Consider the following 23,720-nt stretch of genomic DNA (forward strand, 5'->3'; position numbering starts at 1 on the left):
AAACTCCATAAGAACAGCATTTATTTAAAATAGAAATCTTTTGTAACAATGTAAAAGTCTTTACTTTGACATTTGATCAGTTTAATGCATCTTTGTCGAATAAAATAATTCTTCTTTTTTAAAATATATATTTTGCTGATGCAAAACAGTGTATGTCTTCTCTGCTTTCCTGGAATCACACATAATTAGGCTATGATTATGTTAATTAATGTTATTTTATAATGTTAGGCATTGATTATGTTAATAGTATGCCTGATGTCTCGTGTCTTATAAATCTTGATTTACAGCATGTCAAAAAAAAAAATACACGTTAGTTCCTAGAACTGCCCTGATGAGCATTACTCTGCAAGAGTGCAACGACTCTCAACAGTTGCACAGCAGCTAGATTAGGAAAAACACCCTAATAAAACAAGTGCACATTTATGCAAATCGAGTTTGATGACGTCATATTTCCTCCAGCTAAAAGGCAGTGCATTGAAACTTGTCCTACATCGAACCTTTAAGGAACGATGCAAGAATGCACAAGCTCACATTGACGTCTGTGCTCAATCTGAACTTTAAAGACCCTCAATTTCTCCCATTAAGCCCTCAATTTCTTCCAGAATCAGTATGGATTACGTCTGTATGGATATCGTGTCACTCACCATAAGCTTTTGATAGTCAAGCCACATTGTTTTGACCATGACTCACTTGAGAGTTGCGTGCTGATTTTGAAGGTGTTCTGTCATTCGTGTTGTGTGGGGATAATTTGTTGCAGCACTTGTAAATGAATTAAACACTGGAAAACCATCCAAGCTACAAAGGGAGGAGAGGAAAAACAGTGATAGTAAAATAAGAAGCAAGTCAGAAGACAATTATGGTCAAAGCCGTGGTCTGTTCACCATCACACTCAGCACCCTCACAGCCGCCAGCACTGGTCAGATGATTTTGCCCACACCACTGTCCTCCAGCCGCCTTGAACCCCAACAACTGTCCTCTCAGCCAGCTTCACAGCACCAAGAATGTGGGAGCAGCAAATAGCTGGAGGGGAAGAGATGACAGATGGCCATCCTGAAGATAATAATTACCACATATTTCTCACTGCTATGCATGTCTCTGACACGTCTCCCTCCACAGCACAATGGACTCCTACAGAGAATGAGAAAGAGATACACACTAATAGATGGATGAACACAGGAAGAGACAACAATACAGGAAAGCATAACATAAGCTTTTATTTGAATAAAACTAGCTCATTTAGATGCTATTTTCCCAGTTTAAAATAGGGTTGGGAAACCAAAAAGTACTCGACCTCAATAATGTTCACTTTCGTTTTCCGTTCTCGAACCCGCTCAGAAAACCTGATCTGAATCAAATGATTCGCTATGTGTGCTCTGAAGTCCCGATCTGAATCAAATGATTCACTAACCTGCTTCGAAGTTCCGACCTAAATCAAAAGATTCATGAACCCGCTCTGAAGTTCAAAGTCCCAATCTGAATCAAATGATTCACTAACCTGCTTCGAAGTTCTGACCTAAATCAAATGATTCCCAAACTGAAATGATTCGCGATATGTGCTCCGAAGTTCCAATCTGAATCAAAATATTGGCAAACCTGCTTAGTTCTGATCTGAATCAAATGATTTATGATATGTGTTTCGAAGTCCCGATCTGAATAATGATTTACGAACCCACTCCGAAGTTCTGATCTAAATCAAATGATTCACGATATGCACTCCAAAGTCCCTATCTAAATCAAAAGATTCACAAACTCGCTTAGTTCCTGTCTGAATCTACCAAGTCCCGATCTGAATCGCACTCCGAAGTCCCGATTCACGATATGCGCCGAAGTTCTGATCTCAATCAAATTAATCAAATGATTCGCAACATGCAATCCGATTGGAGCGCTTCAAAACAGTGAATCATTTTGCGATGCAATAGTTTATTACAAGCAGTCATTACAGGCAGTGTCGAAATTCGAAAATGAATATGACTCTTTTGATCTGGTTTTTGCTAGTGAAGAGCTTGAATTGAATGATCACGAGTCTTAGTTTGAATCATTTGGAGCAGCAAATGCAAATGTCCATTCCGAATATAACTGTTTTCCACGTCGAAGATATATCCAACACAAATTTACAAATATATTCAGGTGAGGTAGCTAGTGAAAACACTCCATTACTTTGACGAGCTGCACCACAAAATGCATGTTATACGTAAACATTGCGCATTATGGTTGAGTTTGTAGCTTAATTAACTATATTTTAAATAGTTTGACCACTGTGATAGTTCAATGGGAAATCAGTTGCAAACATCCAGTTATCTCAAACCACTGAAGTTAATGTTAAATTTATCAGTATATATTGTAATAAATATTTAAGATATTATTTATGTATCTGATTGTATTAGTCTATATAGAGTGAGAATCAATGTAAAAAGAGCAAATGGGAGAAACAGATGAGCACGCAAACATTGATTCAGAATGATTCAGCTCTGTAGTCTGTTGTGTTCCAGTGCTCATGAATCAGTGATCTAGTGTTTGTCAGATGTACAGTTCTGTCTGTTCATTCTGGTTTATGAGTGTCTCTCCTCTTCTGCTCTGCAGGATCTGCTCATGGATTACTATGTAAGTGGAGATCTGCTGACGTAGCTGAGTAAGTTTGGTGATGATATCCCGGAGGGCATGGCTCAGTTCTACCTGGCTGAGATGGTGATGGCCATCGATTCAGTCCACAGACTCAGTTATGTGCACAGGTATCGGTACTAACATCACCTGCTGTATTTGGGCAGCTCACCTAAACATGCAAATCATGACAGATCTTTAATCTCACTTTAAACTTGATAATTTGTTAAATATATTATGTTATATTTTAAATATATGTGTGTATATACACTACCAGTCAAAGGTTTTTGAACAGTAAGATTTTTTATGTTTTTTAAAGAATTCTCTTCTGCTCGCCAAGCATGCATTTATTTGATCCAAAATACAGCAAAAGCAGTAATATTGTGAAATATTTGTACTATTTAAAATAACTGCTTTCTCTTTGAATATATTTTAAAATGTAATTTATTCCTGTGATCAAAGCAAAATTTTCAGCATCATTACTCCAGACAGTGTCACATGATCCTTCAGAAATCATTCTAATATGCTGATTTTCTATTCAAGAAACATTTTTATTGTATTTTTGAGTGTATCTCTCTCACTTTAAACATGTGAGAGAGTTTTGAACAAATTGGCGAGTCAATGATTCACTGATCCTTGCATAAAAACAGTTTCTTACTTAGTTCTTGAATGAATCAGTCATTTTGAAAGAATCAATTGAATAAATTACTCAACAACTCACTTATTAAGACAGTGGCTTACCACCACCTACTGGTAATTTTATTTTCATATTTAATAGTATCATTCTATTTTTTTCTAGTATATTTCTATATACCAGTTTTTATATTTAAAACATTAATCTCATAGCATTATGCAATTTGTAAGTGCAGTCTAAATGCATGTACAAGTGTTAGAAATATTAAAATAAAATAAAATAATGTATAAAACCCTACACTTTTTTAAATAAATAAAATAAAGCCACGTAGCCAATGTAACTGTTAAACATTCAGTGTAACATGTAAATATACATTTTGCAAAAAAAAAAAAGAAAAGAAAAAAAAGACATTTATTATTGGAAATCTTGTCACTTGGCAATGGAATTGTATCTTCCCCACAAATACTTATTCCATTAAAGTACTAAAATAATTCATGCACTGTAAAAAAAAAAAAAAAGTTGACCTAACTCAAAAAAATAAGGCAACCTATCACAATCAACTTTTTAAGTTAACTCAACTAGCAACCGACAACTTAAAAACTTTAGTTCATCTAATGAATAAAAGTCAGTCTACCGAGTGTTAAAAGATCTGTTAGAACAACCAAAGATGTTTTAGCATTTAGCAATGCTAACCTTTTTTAACAATCACCTTTCTTTTAGATTTACGTTTATTTTCAAAGCCTTCTACATAATATGGGTAGTATTTGCCTCTTATAACTAAAGGCAAACATTTATGCTAATAGACAAATGTATTAAACAAGTTGCAATGAGATGCACATATGTGACCCTAGACCACAAAACCAGTCTTAAGTCGCTGGGGTATATTTGTAGCAACAGCCAAAAATACACTGTATGGGTCAAAATTATAGATTTTTCTGTTATGCCAAAAATCATTATTATATTAAGTAAAGATCATATTCCATGAAGATATTTTGTAAATTTACTACTGTAAATATATCAAAACATAATTTTTGATTAGTAATATGCATTGCTAAGAACTTCATTTGGACAACTTTAAAGGCGATTTTCTCAATATTTTGATTTTTTTTTGCACCCTCAGATTCCAGATTTTCAAATAGTTGTATCTCGGTCAAATATTGTCCGATCCTAACAAACCATACATCAGTGGAAGGCTTATTTATTCAGATTTCAGATTATGTAGAAATCTCAATTTCAAAAAATTGACACTTAAGACTGGTTTTGTGGTCCAGGGTCACATATACAGTACCTCAGCAAACGATTCTCAACCATGCTGAGGATCAACACATTTTAAATCAGTAAAAATGTGAACTCTGATCCACATGACAGCTAACTGACAGTGACAACAGCAGCAGCATAAATTAAGCCAGTAAAATTATAATATTTTTAAATAATGAACATAAAATATTTTCAAGCTGCAATGCATGCTGGGAACTTGTGCAATATTGTTCAATGTAAAATCGTTTGTTCAGATGACTCAATTTGAAAAGTTTGGAGAACATTTGGATATGTTGTGAACAAATACTTGAGTATCTAAATAACTTTTGCTAGTGACATGTTTAGAGTATTTTTGTTCAGTACTTCTCATACTAAAAATTCTTTGCTCAGGTTACTTTTTTACATTGTGGAAATGTTAAAGAACCAAAGGAATAACAGAACAGAAACCTGACAGCTTGAATCTGTGGTGACCTGAGCTTGAGACGCTCCACATCCTCCTTGTTTGATCAGGCCATGTCATAGTGAGAATGAATGAATGTAGTCCAGTGATTCCTCAGGAAGCGATGATAGATGATGAACTTTCACCTCTAGGTCAGGAAGCCAAGTGACTTTGACATGTTAGTACCCGCTCTGATCTGATATCAAAGTTGTCCTTCATCATGACTTCTCTTTCAGAAAGATGTGTCATGCTCGAAGTAGTGGGACAGTTGCTAGAAACTACTGCACACTTCATAGCGAAAGAGGAGTCTGTCTTGATTTATTCATAACTACCATGTATGAACCGCATAGAAGATTCCACACATAGACAACTTTTGCTCCTACTGGCATATTCTGTGATCAGTGAAGACTGGACACTACTGGGAAAAAAATGAAGAAGACAGAAGTGTCCGAAGCACCTCAGATGCCATAATTATGAGGTAGCTTTTAAAATTCCTCTGGAGGCTCGTCTCTCTGGGATCTTTGTATCTGTCACAATGTCTAAGGCAGCAAGCTTTAGGAAAAATTCAACATGTGCCAACAGACAAAGGGAGAAAAGATAAACAAAGGTCCGGGAGATCAAGATTATAGAGTCAGTTTCTTCAAGCCTTGGCAAAACACTCTGTAAATACTCTGTATCACCACCACTGAAGCAAAGATGCCATAGTTTTTATAGAGTTGTTATATTATTAGGGTGTCTTGCGATGCATTTCTGAATCAGGTTGATATGACTGACCTATCATTATACAGAGCCAGTCTGGACTCTTATCAGGACATTTCATCCGTCACAAATTGGCACATTTGATACATTCCTGTCCATTATGAAATTGCAAGTCTGTGTGGAAAACATTTTTGAAAACCTTCGAGTCTGAGAGCTGATGTGAAATGTAAGGATTGTGCCAGCGTATAAGTGGGGAGAAGTGGGACAAGAAATACGCACAGTTCACTCGGTATTTTCTCAAGCTTTTGTATAATAATACAACTTTATTAAATCAAAATGTGTTAAATATGTGATAAATTTCATTGGAAATGTCAGAGGCACCATGGAATTGGCTTGAAATAAGATTTATGGTTTCACAGAATTTATTGCTAATCTTCAATAAGCAATGTTTCAGTAGTTTTCTTTGGTTAGAGGCCTGCTTTTACAGTTTTCAGATGATAAAGCCAGGCAAATGAAAAACAACATATTTTTAACAAGGAGGCAAACAAGGGTATGTTTGTTCTAAGAGTGAAGAAAAAATCCAGAAGTCAGGTTTTAAATTTCTGCGCTGAAATTACGAAATGTTACTTCATAGAGACAAAAATAGACCTGAACAGTACTTTATATCACTCACCTTGATTAGAATTAAGGGTATTTTCATCTCTAATGGCCTGGCCTCATGGACAAAGTCTGCAATTGACAGTTTACTTTCACATAAACCTCCTGTTGTCTGTTGATACTTTCAGTTAAATGGATAGTTCACCCAAAAATAAAAGGTCTATAATTATTTCCTCACCCATATGAATGACTTTCTTATGATATTTTGAAAAATGTTGATAACTAACCTGGTTTGGATACCTCCAACCCTATGTACAAAAAGACTTATTCTTTTATGTTCCACAGAACAAGAAAGTCATACAGGTTTTGAAGCAACATGCTGTGGAATAAATGATGGCAGAATTTTCATTTTTGGGCAAACTAACCCTTTATTTGCATCAAAATTGTCATAGAAAGAATGGAAAACATTGTATTTTACCTGCTGGTGAACTAAGCCCTGTTCATGCTATCTGATTAACATAAACCCTCCAATAAGAGATGGCAGATCAATCACTGGTGTTTACACAAGATTTGTGAGCGGGGGAGGTATGGGAGAGAGGAGAGTGCTGCCGCTCAACAAAAGGCCTGTAAGCTCCCTAAGGGTTTCGGCGGGAAGTTGAGAAAAGAAGGTGCCTGCTGTTGCCCTTCCTGTGCCTCAGGCAGGGTCAGAGAAACCCCCCTCCCTCGGGCTTCAGGCGATCGCATGCTCCCAGTCACATAGGCAATGGTGGCAGATGAGGCATCCATACATACTCAAATGAGTAAATGCATGCCCAACACCATTGCCACAAGTCAAGGGTGCAATCATTTCATTTCAAGCAACCTCTGGAATGAGCTCTATATAGTCATTTTGTGAAACTGCAACTCAATCATGGCAACTCTCGGAATGGCTTGAGCATGTTAGCGGCTTTGGCATTGGTGAACTAGATCTAGGTGGACTAAACACACTGCTCTGAGCATGTAAGGTATGCTGCTGCTGTATGAATAAGCATTTATAAATCCTGTAGACAGGTGGAGCTGGGGGAGGTGGAGGGTAAATTAGCTGCAAATTAGCTTGTGCTGTGTAAATCAGTGATTGCTAGCAGATTGCATGTAAAGAACCAATCAGTCTGTGCCATATAGAGTTTCACAACTGAACCTAGGTATATGTTTCTCCGTGTTATCCACATTATTCTTAACGTAAGAGCGGGTGCAGCCATGTGAGGCTTCCGCTGTCATTCGCTTCCAGTTATTTTAGCTTTACAAAACAGCTCATTATGCTACTTGATATTAAAAACTGGTATTTCTTATCATATTCTTTTATTGTATTGTTGGAATTGTAAATACACTGGTTTGTAGCGCAAATAGTTTTAGTAGTAGCAAATAGTAGGGTTGCAAAGGGGTGGAACATTTCTGGAAAATTTTCAAAAATCCCTGGAAGATTCCAAAAAATCCTGGAAATTTTCCACCTTTTTGCAACCCTAGTTAATAGTAAGGTAGCTTACTTGTGCGTTGAAAAATAAGGAAATGAAACTGTAGTGATTTGTAAAGCATGTTTGTTAGAGAAAGAAAGACTTCAAATATAGCATATGTTCACCTGTTAACTATTCAAACTTGTGTTTATTTCTATTGGCATTCATGTCAGAGGGTGAATGTGGACAAAGCAACTCTCAACAACAAGGAGAAGCTCTCAATCTTATGCTCTTTCTGAGCATTGTCAGTTCATTCCCCATCCGGTGGCTATACACTTCAGCGAATGTGGGTCATGAGGCACACAATCTTCTCTTGATTGACAACGAGTAAATACAGCATTGAGGAGAGGCTTTAATGATCATCTGAGATCTCAGACCCACCACAATGTGCTATTCATCTCTAATGAGGAGTAAGTGTGTCACAGCGCATTGGCTTGTTGTCTTTGGCCCTCCACGGAGATAAATTTAGCATCCTGTGTTATGGGTTCAAAACAGCATAACCCACTGAAATCCAAGTCTCGCCTTACATAACAGAAGCCTTTCCGTAATTCATGTCACAGACCCGAATCGCTCCCTCTCGTTTTCCAGGTTCCCATTGTGTCCTGACGCATTGCTGACCTGCCTCCCACACCGGGAGTGTGTCCATCCCAGAGCTTTCCAAAAGCACATGACATCAACCCCTCTCCTGATCGACAGTGCAAGCAAGGTAAAGGGTCACATGGCAGCATCACTGAGTCTATTGTGCTGCAGTGGGAAAGCCACACGGACGGTAATGAGCTGGAGGGCTTGGCTGTAATCTGCCAACACTGCTGCAATATAAATCACAGCATAAAAAACACTCTATAATAGCACATTGTTCAAAGCCAGTAAAAGCTGGGGTCCAAGGCACTATTTTCACACGTTTGGAATGAAAGTGCATTTTTGGCGAATTGTGCTCGGCTTGTAAAAAATGCTCTTTTCACGAGTCAGGTGAGTCGAGCACGCTTTCATGTCGCAAAGGCATAGCGAGTCTTTCCAGAATAGTAGGGAGTGCTTTATGACCTGCTGATACTCGCATATCTTTTTTCTCCACTGTCACGGTTCCTGGAAGAAGCTCGGAGATTCCTGGTCTCCTTCTCTGCTTCCAAGTCACCAAGCTTCCTGGGCCTTCTCCATTTCACCCGGGATCACTCTGAGCCCCCTGGAATGTGGGATTAATGGCCACTCGGGACATCCGAGACACTTCCAGCTCCACACAGCACAGTCCTCTTATCAATAACACCCGATCATCGTGATGTCAGTGGTCAGGGGCACATTAGGAAGTACGAGATCACAGAAATCGCTGATTAAAAATTCACCACCGAGTCAGAAGATGCAGCCTTCCATTCGTAGAAGGACTCGAAGCAACACTAGTCCAAAATGATGATGGACTGATGGGATTAGCAAGCTAAGCAAAACAGAAATTGATGCATTTCAATATGATAGCTCACATTTTAACAGACCGTCACTGCCAAGAGGGAATTAATAAGCACTCTTGTTGACAGCCTCATGCAATCTGTGAGCAAGGCTGGCATTTTCCAGCAACACAGTGACTGAACGCAAGACATAAATTACAGCATGATTAAAGACCCTCCTGAGAGATGTTTATGTATTTTATGCATGGTTTTGGTCTGCTTCATCCCCGTTTATGCGGATGTGATTGCCTTTAATTATTGAGAGGCATCTGATAATGCCAGATGACTGCACCTCTTCTTTTAAATTATGATGTAGACATCACGTTGAAACTGCATTAAAATAAATACAGGCTATCTTTTCGTTCGGTAATAGCACATTTCGGGCTGCCGCGGTGCGCTCTCTCTCGCTCTCTCTCTTTGAGACACGCTTTTAGGCATCTCAGAAGTACAAAATATACGGGTAAACCATCAGTACTCTTTTCGGCGCTCCAGTCGTCTGTGGTGACACGCGTCATTACGAGGTTGCGGTCTGTGAACGCATGCTGATTGGTGGATACCGAGGGTGTGTGCGCATCATGGACTGGCTTTCTTACAGACTCTGATTCAGTCTATGCTGTGAGGTAGGCACAACCTACACCACCGCACCAAAAAGGTAAAGCAACACACAGAGTCTCACCAGAATGCCATATAGCAGAGTATGGACACGTTGTGCATCCCTTGAAGCCACAAAAGCATTCGTTCTTTCATTTCCTGGAAAGCAAAGCTTATAGAACTGAAATACCAGATTTTAATTTATAGGCTTTCTGTTGTGAATAATCTTGCCAATAGCATTTGAAGGGCTTAATAGCCTATAAAAAAGCTTTGACAGTCTAACCATGTTTTATTCTCCTCTCAGCACGAGAGTGTGTTGACCAAATATTTGTCTGCAGCTTCAGCGCTGTTCATCTATTTTTCGCCTACGGGTGGCCGCTCATGAAATTCTCAATTCTCAGTATGGCAAGCCGTTGTAACATTTATTGCTTAAAATTAAGTAACATATATATATATTTTTAGTGCTTTCTTTTTACTTAGAAAGTACTAAGAATGTTGCCTAGTAAATATGCATGTTTCATTAATTACTAGTACTATTCTTCACTGTAAAAATGAATGAATAAATAAATAAACTTGTCCAGTTTTTATCCAAAACATTGTCCAGTATTTTCCACATGGACATTTCCATGAACTTTCAAACATAATATAATGATGTATAAACAGCTGTAAAAAAAAACAACAAAAAAAAAAAAACAAACAAACATAAAATTCACATTGTGCCTTATTTTTACATTATCTTATCTTTTTTTTTCTTTTTTTTTTTACAGTGTTGCTACTAGACTCTATCCTGATAGTAGTAATTACTGCACCTTATTTAGCAACTAGTGTATTCCAGTTGTTGGTATAAATTTTTTAATCACAATAGTAAGTAATTTTAATTGAAATATAAAGTAACCATTCTCACTAGTAATTACATATAACAAGCAAAATGCAATTGTAACTAGTGAGATAAGAAATGTTGGTTACACTTTATTTTAAGGTGTCATTGTTACAGTGTAGTTATATATTTAAGTACTTACTATATAGTTAGAGTTAGGATTAGGGTTTGGCTATGTATTACTTGCATGTAATTATGCATAATTTATTGTTATTACTTGCCTATTATGGAGATAGTTACTAGAAAATTATAAACTAAATACTATTAGTCTAACTATTAGTATAACTAAATAGCCAATAAATATCAGTTAAAACAACACATTACATATAGGGTAAAATATAGACAATAAACCTGTATAAAATATAGAACAAAGTAAATTTATACAAAATAAGACCAGACATCCTAAAATGGCAGAGGCTTAACTGATCTAATAAACAGTTAATTGTGAAACTGAAATACATATTAGTCACTACTGGATTGCGAACAACTAATAATAATAATAATTTTTTTTAAAAGATTAGTAAAATAAAATTAGATTCTAGGAGTGATAACTTGGCTTGCCATACTGACAGTTTCTTGGTAGTCCCACATCCATGAGAATGGCCTGCAACCCATTTGAGGCATATCTCTCATTTGCAATAGATTTGCATAGCTTGAATTGGATCCCATCAGAGTATTGTCATAAACCATAGTCACCAAAGAGTTAATCAAAATAGATGTGTTCTGTGTAATTCTCAAAATTCCATAATTGGGTGATTGGTGAACCGCAGTTATGGGATTGATTTTCTACATGGACTTCATCTAAGAGTTCATTGCAAGAAATATAAAATGAGGCTCAATAACAACAAAGCTCTGATTCAGTGGTGTGCCTATATATGTTGTGCATGTGTGTGTCAGATCATGTGCACACATGTCTATATGCCTTTTGTGTTGCTTTGTCTGTGTATGGCAGCTGCCTAGAGGGGGTGGTTTAAATGATGCAATCCCTGCCATCCATTAGCAAATTTGTCCCGTTTTCTGCACTGTGTGGAGCACATTTTGACAGCGGGACTATATAATTAGCTGTGTCGACTGGTGACTTTTCAAAAACTGCAATGTAAAAATTCACGTAATCATTATGTTCCTTTGTTTTCATGATCATCTGCTGGGTCACCAATATACCAGAGCAAGCACAGAATGTGCCATTCCCTGTCAATGCTATATTTATTTATTCATTTAGCAGGGTTTTGGAAATCCTGAAATCCTTCATACTTATTAAGATCATGGAGCATACCACTGTGTATATTAAGTAAATTGTGGACATTGTTTTAATAGATTCCATGTATGATTTATAAAGAGGTGATTATTTAGTTGCACTCTATTTATTGCTTATATTATATATACAGCATGAGAATACATACAACTTGTTAGGCTTAAATTTTAAAATATATATTTTATATATTGAAACAGCTATAGTCACAGCAGTGGTCAGTGCAATTTGTTTTTATTTCTTTTATGAAAAAGTCACAGATATGGAGTTCTTCATGACTAGATATCTAGAAATTCATTGCTTTTAAATTTGAGTCATATCCGCTCCTGTATAAATCCATCAGTTACAGTATTAAGAGGAACACCTACAACCACAGGCTCGCATGCTCTTGTCCTTACAGCTGTCTGATGCCTCATAAGCGTTTGTAGAGTAAATACCCACCCACCCTCACACATTTTACAAGCTTAGTTTGTCAAGTAGAGACAACTTTCGCCAGACACACCCCTAAAACTTGGACGTGGTGGTCTGCGTTTCTGATTGGTCGGGAAGCGCGACTGACAACACCTGCTTAACTCCTTCATCCAAATTGACACCCGGACTCTGGGAAATATATCCAGCATCCATCCCTTCTCCACTCTCACACGCTCTCTGTGTCATCTCGACAGTCTCCTCATCAGATCCCGCGCTGACAGCCTCTTATTATTTATCGCGCAAACTGAGTGGAGAAATGTTGATCAAATGCGCACTAGCCTTGCTGCTTCTCGTCTTGGGGGAATTGGTGGGAACGGATAACGTTGACGCTCACGAGAGTCACCCTGAGAAACCGGCCAGTCAGAAAGGACGTCTCTCCTTACAGAACACAGGTAAGAGAAAGCAAGTGTTGCGAAGCTGCGATCGCGCTCCAGACTGAGTCTTGCGCGGTCAGAACGCGATTTCAGCGCAAAACCGGCCAATGCACATCTTATTTTCCGAATACGCAGGAAGACGATATCTCGTAAATACGGAGCACACGTAGAGAAATCCAATATCTTCGTAAACTATTAATAGCGTGGCACAAGGTAGGCAAAGATATACGGTGACATTGCTGTCAGGTTCGCGCGTGCGTCTTATTTTCGTGGATTTGTGTTTACGTGCGACATCCTCGGCTGGTATTTTATGATTAACTGCCATGCAAAGTGCTCATTATAAAGAGCATCAAATATAAACGTGCGCAACTTTTGTTGCATTGTGCGGACGAGCAAGTTAAACCTGTAGTGTGGAGTGATGCAATGGCTCTACGTGTTGCACTAGGTGGATCAAAAACTTAACCGTTCTCACGGCAGAAAGGCAATTTAATCCCGTGCATTATGACAATGAAACACAGCAGCGACGTCAGGCATCAAATCTTTTCAACTTTTGCACGGGACTGGCCCAGATTAGATTAGTACAGCAGAAGAGCTCAGTGGGTCTCAGTGCTGTGTGATTACCTGTGCACCTCCATCAGCAGAGATCCACTGCAATGCATTTACACTGATATTGGGTAGTATTCATATACAAGACCTTAAAAACATCTCATATCATGTTTTCTGTAAAGCTGAAATGCACGAAGACACATTGAAAAAGAAACGGAAAAACCTTTGGAATACCTAAATTAGCATTTAGAAATACTATTTCATTTAGAACATTTCAAAAATTCTAATCTTGGAATCTTTGTGTTAAAATAATAACCACTCATCTTTGTCACACAAACAAGGAGATATTCAGAGAATGATCTCTGATTGTCTTATATCTCCTTTTTGTGAAGATGTGTGCTTTTAACGGTTAGAAAAAGACAATCAGTCTGTATTTTTATTTAATCTCTTAACAAAAGCATGAGGATTGAAGTAGGCATTGCGAGGTCCCTATATAGAAACAATAAGTGCAGGCAGTTTGTAATGTGATAGCTGCAGAGCTTTTTACTTTTCATGAACTGATTTATGCTTTATACGTTGGCTTTTTACGGACACAATGGGGTCCACAAAGAGGAGCAGTTCATGCAGCCTTTCTCTTACTGCTCCTCTTTAGTAGGACACGACTTACAGACACATCACAAACTATTTTATAAAGACTGCCAATGTGGAAGTCTATATCTGTGTGAGTTGATCTACTGTATCAAACATTGATCAGTGCTTTTGCAATCTTTTAATATGCAAATAAAGTGTTCCTTTGTGTATTAGTATGTTTAAGCAATCAGAAATGCTTTTTCAAGTCAAAAAGATCCACATTCTTGTTTCTGTATGCTATTTGCTAGTCTCTGTTTCCCTGATTAATTTTTCTGAAACTCCGTAGTCGTTGCTGATCTCTTCAGCAAGGTAAAAGCAATCTCGTCGTGCCCTATATACAGTTAACCTTGCTTTTCCACATCTCAGGCAGTTACTGCAAGATGCCTCCCAGTTTGATGGACTTTAATAGCATACCTTAATTACCACAGCGCGCTCTCTGCTAAATTTGTCCCCTAAATACAGTTCTTCAATTTTCACAGGAGAAACAAAGCCGGAAAATAGGCCTCCGCATTCATGTGTAAAAGGTTGTGTCAAGTATATTTCTGAAGCAGCTTAATTTCTTATTTAAACATAGACCTGCTGTTGAGATCGCTTTGGATCGGCGAGTGTCGCAAACTCTTTATATAGCTTTAAACAGCATGCTCTTTCTATCCTCTGCAGCTGAGATCCAGCACTGTCTCGTGAGCGCAGGAGATGTGGGCTGCGGCGTCTTCGAGTGTTTCGAGAACAACTCCTGCGAAATCCGGGGCCTTCAGGAAATCTGCATGACCTTCCTGCACAATGCTGGCAAGTTCGACTCGCAGGTAAGCACATGGTTGCCCCAGTCTCCCACGGGGTTCGTGTCCCTCAGATGCATCCAGAGGATGACCCAGCGACCGGCCCGGCCAGCTGGCACCGCCTCCGGCCTGGCTCGTGTTTCACAGGGTGCAGGTGGATTTGAAGCAGAGGGTTTCAAACTTGTAGCACGGTCTCAAGATGTGTGTCTAGCAAAAACAGTCATACTATTAGTCCTTAGAAAAAAAGGCTGTTTATGTCTACGGATCTGATAAGACTCTGTTTTAAACACTCACAGGGAAAGTCTTTCATCAAGGATGCACTGAAGTGCATGGCTCACGGCTTAAGGCACAAGTTCAGCTGCATCAGCCGAAAATGCCTGGCCATAAAGGATATGGTCTTCCAGCTGCAGCGAGAGTGCTACATGAAACACAACCTCTGCTCAGCTGCAAAAGACAACGTCAATGTCATGGTGGAGATGATACATTTCCAAGACTTATTTCCCAAAGGGTAGGTATCACGCTCAGCGTATCAGCTTTCCATGCTCCTGTTTGCACGTACTATATATGGTGTCCTATTCTTGTGCTTCGGTATTGTTTGTGGTTTTGTGAATAGGCCTGTGACGATCATGAATTTTGTGCTGACGATAGTCATACCAATAATGGAGATTAACGATTTTATTCTGTTTTGTTCACGTTGCTTATAATGTAAGCCTAATATATACTTTTTAAAATATTTTTTATTTGTAATATTTATAATTGTATCGGTCCATATGATTTATATTTATGCCTTGAAAATGAATATTTATGTAATTAATAATATAATATAATGCATTCTGTTCAAACCCACAAGCCTTCATTGCATTCAAAGGAAGACCTTTGACACTATATTTGTGGTTTTATTATTTATTTAATACTACTGACACAATATTGTGCATTTGATGGCATTTCTTTAAGCATTTAAAGAGACAGTCCACCAAAAAAAATGAAAAACCCATGTTGTTCCAAGCCTTTATGACTTGCTTACTTCTGTGGAACTCAGAAGAAGATAATTTGAAGAATGGTGATCATTGAAGAATTCCCATTGAGTCAAAAAATGTTCGAAAATATCTCTTTAAATTTCTCTTACTTGGAGGGCAAAATTGCACAATTATCTAATATAATTGTGGTTGGATCAAACAACCATGATCATACAATTAATCAATAATCATAATCACATCGAGCCTATTTTCAAGCTTGTTTGCTTAAAAATAAAATGAATAAAGTGCGCTATTTCCCGTTAGCTGCATGTTTCCAGGAAATTGATGTACTTTTCCATTTTAAAACACATGTGGAGCTACGTAAAGTTAATTTAAGTAAGTTAATTTATTTATTCACACTCAGTGTTGAGTCTGAGGAGCAGCTGCGTCTCATGAAAGGTCCACACAGTCACTGTACGGTGACATAAACTGTCATTGAAGTGTCTTTTCCAGCACTGGCCTATAATGAACATATGAGGACAACAGAGAGCAGAGTCAGTCATTTTAAAGTAGAGCAGCAGTGCTGGCAAGCTTTCGCCCGCTTGACTTTTACCGCGACTGACCCAGGCCCGGCTCCAGAATCAAATCACTGAGGGTGCTACTTAAATTAGGGTGCTCTAACCTTATTATATATATATAGAGAGAGAGAGAGGTGTATATATATATATATATATATATATATATATATTAGTGCTTTCAATCGATTAATAAATTAACTAATTAATCGCACATTTTTTCTGAAATTAATCGTGATTAATCCCACCTAACATTAAAGTTTTTAAAAATACTTTTACGTTGCAATAATTTCACATTCAATCTTAATTAATGTAGAAACAACATAAAGACGGTATATTTTTAATATTTGTATAATGGCATCTTTTTCTTATGACTGAAGGACAGTATCACTGATACCTATACTAGTACTGAAGTCTCTAGGAAATAGTTTTTCCCCCTAATATTAACCATTGACTATAGCCAATTCAACATCACAAGAGCTATCAATTTTAACATTTATGAGACTACTTAAAATAACTTCTAATTTAAGTGAACTTAAAACAATCTTAACCCATTATAATAAATGTCATATTTAGTTACCTGTGCCCTTCAGCAAGTAGGAAATATACAGAAATTGAATAAAGTTATCAAACACTAAATTCTAAATTAAATCTAGATTAATCCTTAAAGCTACAAAATTTATTGATTTCCTCTTTTTTCTTTTGATCTTTGATTAATAGACATCACAGCAGCTGATTATTAGGTTTTTTTGGCTGCTATTTCTTTAAGAGCTTCCACTGCTGAATGTGAGGCTCATCTGACGCATCTCTCTTGACCTATTCTGACCCACTTCAGGTCTTAAAGTCCTTACTAATTGAACTGAGTTAAACTGAAAAAACTAATCGCCTGCATTAACACACTAATATTGACAGCACTAATATATATTAGGTATATATTAGTGGCGTCCGTTGCTATGGTGCAAAGAGCGCTCCGTTTATAATCACTAAAAAGCTGTCACTCATCTTAGTTCATCGCGATCTCACTAAGATACGTTGTAATCAGTTCTCTACGCTGCACAACGAATCTCTTATTTACATCGCATCTACATTTTTTTTTTTTATGATTTGATGATTCGTGCTGAACATAATACCAGAACAAAAACTCCAGCGATTTGAGCTGAGAGTGGATTCTACTGTAACTTAAACACCTCTAATTCAAGAAATCAACAGATATGTCTGTGATTGGCTACATTGCTCAATGCTGCAAATAGAAATCAATCTCCAGAGCGCAAACCGTAACGCACTGGATAGTTTGCCAAATCTGCAATGAAATGCCATTAATGCAGCTTTAACTGAGGGTGCTTAGCACCCCCGTAGAACCAGGCCTGGACTGACCGCTATCATCCTGCTTTCTTAGGCCGTACGTCGAGCTGGTGAACATCTTGCTCAGCTGTGGAGAGGAGGTGAAGGAAGCCATTACGCGGAGCGTGCGTCTGCAGTGCGAGCAGAACTGGGGCGCTCTGTGCGACAGCCTGAGCATCTGTACATCTATCACTGCTGCTCCAGCGTCAAGCGGCCTCGAGCGACGCCTGCCGCTTTCCTCTCATTCAGATGCCGAGCACCACAAGAGCGCTCGAACAGGAGACAAGGACAGACCCGGAAAGGTCGGCTTCAGTTCCCACACAAGAAGCCGGAGCCAAGGCCCGCGCCGCGCCAGTTTAGATGCCAGCCCCGCCGAGCAGGAAGACTCAAAGATCAGCGACATTCGGAGGTGAAATAGCAGGATCACCTAAACTGACCATGACACCCCAATCCTCTACTTCACAGACTCAGCAGACCTCTTAATTCAACCCATCCACCCTCACATCTCCACAGTCATTCCAGCTCTCCCAAACTGTACATTTTGCAGGGTAAATGTGGTGCAGCTTTTTTGATACTCCAGATTATAGGACAGATTGTTAATTTTGTAGAATTGCTTTTATTTTAGTTCTAATACAGCATCTCTATTTTGCAAATCATATCCTCCTTAAGATTCAATCACCTTGTTTATTTATTTTATGCTTCATGCAGCGTTTGAATATAAAACATGTACATATAAATCTACGTATATCTATATTTATATAAACACGTCTAAATATAGCCTCCATATTCAGTAATGATATACTATATGTAATATAGTGCTTGCTGTTGTATTAGTTATATTATTGCACCAATTACGCATCTGACTGTAGATATGTAAGATACGTTTGTTTGTTTCAGAAATGTGTGTGTAATTGTTATTTGAAATACTTGATTAAATACAAGCTGTACAGGATTGAAGTCCAGGTCTAGCACATACAACGCTCTGTGCTTCTTAGAAGGAAAGCGAAGTCAAAACAACGTCCAGTAACAAGCTTATTGTGCCTTGAGAATATTACATAGAGGCTTTACCCCAAAATGAACTGTAGAACCCGAGCAGATGTACAATAGTAAAAACTTCTAGCTGCCTCACGTCTCAGTATGATAAAGCGCCCTGATAGTATCGCTTAAGTCCAATGTGTATGCTGCATTTCTGGGCTTTGCCCAAACAGATTAGTTGAACATAGGAACAACTTTAGCGCGCAGTGTCTCATGGAAAGCAGGCCTGCCTGTGCTCTGGCCAAGTCCACAGCCAGCCACTGGTGTTTCCAAGTAAAAAATAGCAGTTTTCTCCCAGAGCCACTGAGAAGAGCCAGAAGCTGGAATTGCACTCAGCTGGCCTTAGACCCAGGAACTGGGTTAAGTCTACATAAGAAGCTCAGGGTATTACTGACAATAATATTGAAATGGGTGAATTATTGTTTACTATAGCTACGAAAAGAATTGTTTTGGGTCCTTGCCACGTGATTGGTTAATAAAATGTTCGGAGCTGATTGTTGGTTTAAGAATAAGGAATGGCCTGTACAGTTCTGCTATTCATCAGCCTAAAGACAACAGTAGTTACTTTGACCAATCATCTTCTTAATTCACTCAGGTATTCCAATGAACATGTGGGCAAAAATGTGATCAACTTTGGGTTTAAACCTGGAAAACATTTTTAGATTGTTACAAGGAATGAAAAAATCTGTGTACAACTATTACATTGAATGATAGATTCCATATCGGTACAGATAGCATGTGTTCCAATTGTTTTAGGAAAAATAAATACTAAATCTCATTTCTTACTCAGACGTGTCTTTCTGGATTTTCTTTTTTTCACACAGCATTTTAGCACAATAAAAGTCAGTAATTAGAAATGTATTTATAATATATTTCATATATTATATTTGTAATATAAAATTTTATTGTGATCTTTGTAAATTATTTTTTGGCTTTGCCATTAAATCAGCTAATTGTGGCTAAATATGCCCAGTTATAAATTTTATGAAAGTTGATATATTATTTAATATATTAGAATTAAATATACAGTATATTGCCTACAACTTTTATACAAAACACACACACACACATTATTGTTCAGTAAATAATAGTTTATATTAGTATTATATACTGTTTGTTAGTAATTGCAATTTTTTTTGTTACATTGTTCCGCCATTAGATGGCGACAATATGAGTGAGTCAGCGGCAAAGACTTTTATTTTGAAAAAGACGATAACTAAGACGTTATTTTAACTTTTCGACATCTTGTAAAAATGCAGTCAGCAAATTCATTGAGCAGCATTTTCATCGAAAATCACCCTCAACGGATGAAAGGATAGTACGACAAAGATATCGCTTTTCTCAGCGGACATTCAAACTAATGTTTTATTGTGAATATATTGAGCTGAAGAATGAAAGCTGTATCAAATGCAGGTAATCACACTAGCTTAGCTACTCCATCTCTCTGATAATTCTCTGCTCTACACACTACAATAAGATTTCAATGAAGCAACAAATTCTAAAGTTGGATACAGTAATGGATTACAATCATCCAAAAATTATTCAACATACACAATTTGATAATACCAATTTAGGTCAACCAATTAGCAATGCTTAATTTTGTTCAGTCTGTGGTGTAAAAAGGTCTCATTAGCAATTAAAGAAAAAACACGTAAAGGGTTAGTTCACCCAAAAATGAAAATTAGACCATGTTTTACTCACCCACAAAGCATCCTAGGTGTATATGACTTTCTTCTTTCAGACGAATCCAATCGGAGTTAGCCAATATTAAAAATTGTCCTTGCTCTTCTGAGCTTTAGAATAGCAGTAGGTGGGTGTTTTTTTTTTTCAACAGTCCAAAAGTAGTCAAATAAAGCGCATCCATCCATAATAAAACATGCCTCACAAGGCTCCGGGGGTGCATAAAGGCCTCCTGTAGGGAATCGATGTGTTTTTGTAAGAAAAATATCCATATTTGGGGAGTCACGTGACGTGCTCATGAACCTAGTCCCACTTGAGTGGAGCTCCGTACGTCTGGCCCCTTTTTGCTGATTTTTTTTTTTGTTTTATTTTAAGTTTTACTCATTAATAATACTTTCCCTGATGGCATACAATCGGAAACAGCAGGAGTTGTCACCATCGGCTTCTCCGATTAAGAAGAAATCCAAGCCACCGATCGCGAGTGATATGATGGACAAGATGGAGAATACTGTTACACACTTTGAGGACATTCTAAGAATCATCTTTAAAAAGAAGAAGTGCATTTGCACCAATTAGGAAGGAAATGAGAGAAGCTGGCATCCAGAATTTTCTTCTTTATCCTGCAACGCTGAAGGTCATGCTCAATCAAGGTGAACCTAAAATGCTATACTCCCCAGAAGAAGCAAGAGTTTTTCTCACATCCCATTCATCCACCAACTCTCAGTGAGCTTCAGCTGGACATTTGCTGTCTAATCGGAGAATGGTTGGTCTCTTTCACTGTTCACTTTAATATTCACTTCTTAATTCATAGTTACTAGAAGCTTTCATTGTGCATACAGTATCGCTTACTGATTATGATGTTATTTTATCTGTTTTAGTTGTATTCTTTATCTCTATTTCTTTTTCTCTTTTTCCTTTTTTTTTGAATAGAGATACTACCTAATAGTCAATATGTGATTATGGGGCCAATGTTGGTGCTTCAGTAATGTGCAGGTTTTTGTTAATGCCACGGATCATATTAAGGTGTGCTGGCAGATCAAGTGTGTTCTTGGTTTGATCTGCCATAGTTCATGGGAATGTGTTTATGTTTTTTTGAATAGTGACGGGAAGGGTGGGGGGTGGTTTAATGGTAGACTCAACTGGTTTTATTTTCAAACTTGTATTTTGTCTTATTATGCAGTAATTCTGTTCGATACCTATGACTGACCTTAATATTCTGAGTTGTAATATTAATGGCCTAAATGGCCCTCACAAATGTACAGGTTTTCTGGATTTTTTGCGAAGAAGAAAGATTGATATAGTGTTAGTTCAAGAATCCCATTTGAAAGCGGAGGATATACACAGGTGTAATACTAAGTTTTATGAAGTGGTATCTCACTCATCTTTGGATACTAAAACCAAAGGGTTCCTAATATTGGTGCGGATGACTTTAAATATTACTATTTTAGATAAAGGTTGTGATACAGATGTTAGAATAACACATATAAAAACAATAGTAGAGAATAGGAATGTTGTATTTCTTTCAGTTTATGCCCCTTGTACCCCTGACCCTACTTTTTTCTCTGTTTTGTCAACTTATCTCTTGAAGTTTTCAGATTTTGAAATTGTATTGGGTGCAGATACGAATTCTGTAATGTCGCATATCCTAGATAGATCTGGACCAAAGGAATCACATTCTCAGGCTTTTTGTGTAACCTCATCCTCATTGGTGGATAGTTGGCGTTTATTAAATCCTTCTGCTAAGTCTTTCACTTTCTTTTCTGCTACTCATAAATCCTATTCACGAATTGACTATATTTTAATTTCTACTTCTTTATCTTCAGCTGTTCGTGATGCCGATATCTGTTCTCTGTCAGATCATCTCTGTCGGATCATGATGGAAATTTGTGCAGATTAACTTTGATCCCTTGGCCATCTCGTGCCACTAGATGTTGATTTAACCCTAAATTGTTACAGGATGAAAACTTTTGCAGTCAATTCAGAAATAAATTTGCTTAGTTTATTGAAATGAACCAAGGTTCAGTGGATGATCCTCAAACACTTTGGAATGCAGTTAAAGGATTTATAAGGAATAACTCAATTTCACATGCCTCTTTCCTTCAGAAAAACTGACACAAAAAGATAGTTGACCTGGAATCACAGCCCCAGAATCTGACTAGAGATAATCAGCGTTGTTTCTCAGACAATACACTCAGTAAAATCATGGCGGTTAGGTCCGAACTCAATTCATTACTGAGATCCAGGGCATAATTCCTGATTCAAAGATCCAGGCAGAATTATTATTTTCAAGGGAGTAGACCAAGCCATCTTTTAGCTCTAAGATTACGCAGCAGTGAAAAGTTTGCTATTATTTCAGCAGTGAAATCCCAATCTGGACTCATTATGACAGACCCAAAAGACATTAATATCACCTTTACTCTAACCTCTATACTTCTTCTGTTGATGGTAACCCTGACTCTTTTGCATCTTTTCTGTCCAACCTTGATTTACCTGGGCTTTCAGATTCGGAATATCTGGCTGAACCGATCACTCTTCAGGACCTGGAGTCGACAATCCGATCTGTCCCCAGGCATCGATGGTATTCCAATCGAATTGTATACTACTTTTTGGTCGGATTTAGGCCCCCTCATGTTAGATATGATAAATCTTTCAGTTACTCAAGGCTCATTTCATCCATCTATTAATATAGCTGTTATTTCTCTCTTGTTAAAAAAAAGATAAAGATCCGACTTCCTATTCTAGTTACCGGCCACTTTCTTTGATAGGGACTGATGTTAAATTATATGCTAAAGTACTATCTCGTTGTCTAGAGAAATTTATGAATAGGCTAGTTCATCATGACCAAACAGGATTTATTAAATCTTGCTCAGCTTTGGATAACTTGCGCAGGTTACATCATATTATTAATTCAACAAATATTTTGTCCTCCCCTTGCGCAGTATTATCTCTAGTTGCGATGAAAGCTTTCGACCAACTAGAATGGAACTATTTATGGGCGGTTCTACAGCATCTGGGTTTAGGATCGAGTTTCATAAATACTGTATGATAAACGTTCTGTACGCCAATCAAGCAGCCACTGTTCTCACAGGTGCGGTTCGCTCGAACCCATTCTTTATACATCGAGGTACTCGTCAGGGTTGCCCGCTTTCTCCTCTGTTATTTGCCCTATCCTTGGAGCCCTTAGCTCAAGCCGTCCGACAATCTGAAACTATTTCTCCCATAAATATACGGAATGCTCATCATCATATTTCTTTGTTTGCTGATGATATCTTATTGTTTTTGGAGAAGCCATCACATTGTATTCCTCGTGTGTTGAATTTATTTGACCATTTTGGATCTCTCTCTGGGTTTAAAATGAATTGGAGTAAGTCATGTTTACTTCCCCTCAATTCTAAAATTGATTCCATGTCCCTTTCTATATCTATTCCATTGGTTCAAAACTTTAAGTACTTGGGGGAGATGTTTTTCCTTC

At 37.7% G+C, this 23,720-nt stretch overlaps 1 protein-coding gene across 1 annotated transcript; it reads left to right on the forward strand.

The window, feature by feature from the left end:
- The first annotated feature begins 12,376 nt into the window (after window positions 1-12,376).
- On the forward strand, window positions 12,377-19,451 carry stc2a (stanniocalcin 2a). The gene is made up of 4 exons (XM_058798051.1): window positions 12,377-12,727; window positions 14,546-14,688; window positions 14,958-15,169; window positions 17,589-19,451. The coding sequence occupies exons 1-4, from the start codon at window positions 12,592-12,594 to the stop codon at window positions 17,944-17,946; spliced, it is 849 nt and encodes a 282-aa protein (XP_058654034.1). The 5' UTR covers window positions 12,377-12,591; the 3' UTR covers window positions 17,947-19,451.
- The last annotated feature ends 4,269 nt before the right edge of the window (window positions 19,452-23,720 follow it).

Source organism: Onychostoma macrolepis, chromosome 14, assembly GCF_012432095.1.
Source record: "Onychostoma macrolepis isolate SWU-2019 chromosome 14, ASM1243209v1, whole genome shotgun sequence".
NCBI lineage: Eukaryota > Metazoa > Chordata > Actinopteri > Cypriniformes > Cyprinidae > Onychostoma > Onychostoma macrolepis.

Coding starts and splice junctions, on each gene's coding strand:
- stc2a (XM_058798051.1), top strand. CDS start 12,592: ATGTTGATCAAATGCGCACTAGCCTTGCTGCTTCTCGTCTTGGGGGAA. Junction 12,728..14,545: donor TCTCTCCTTACAGAACACAG/GTAAGAGAAAGC, acceptor TATCCTCTGCAG/CTGAGATCCAGCACTGTCTC. Junction 14,689..14,957: donor CTGGCAAGTTCGACTCGCAG/GTAAGCACATGG, acceptor AAACACTCACAG/GGAAAGTCTTTCATCAAGGA.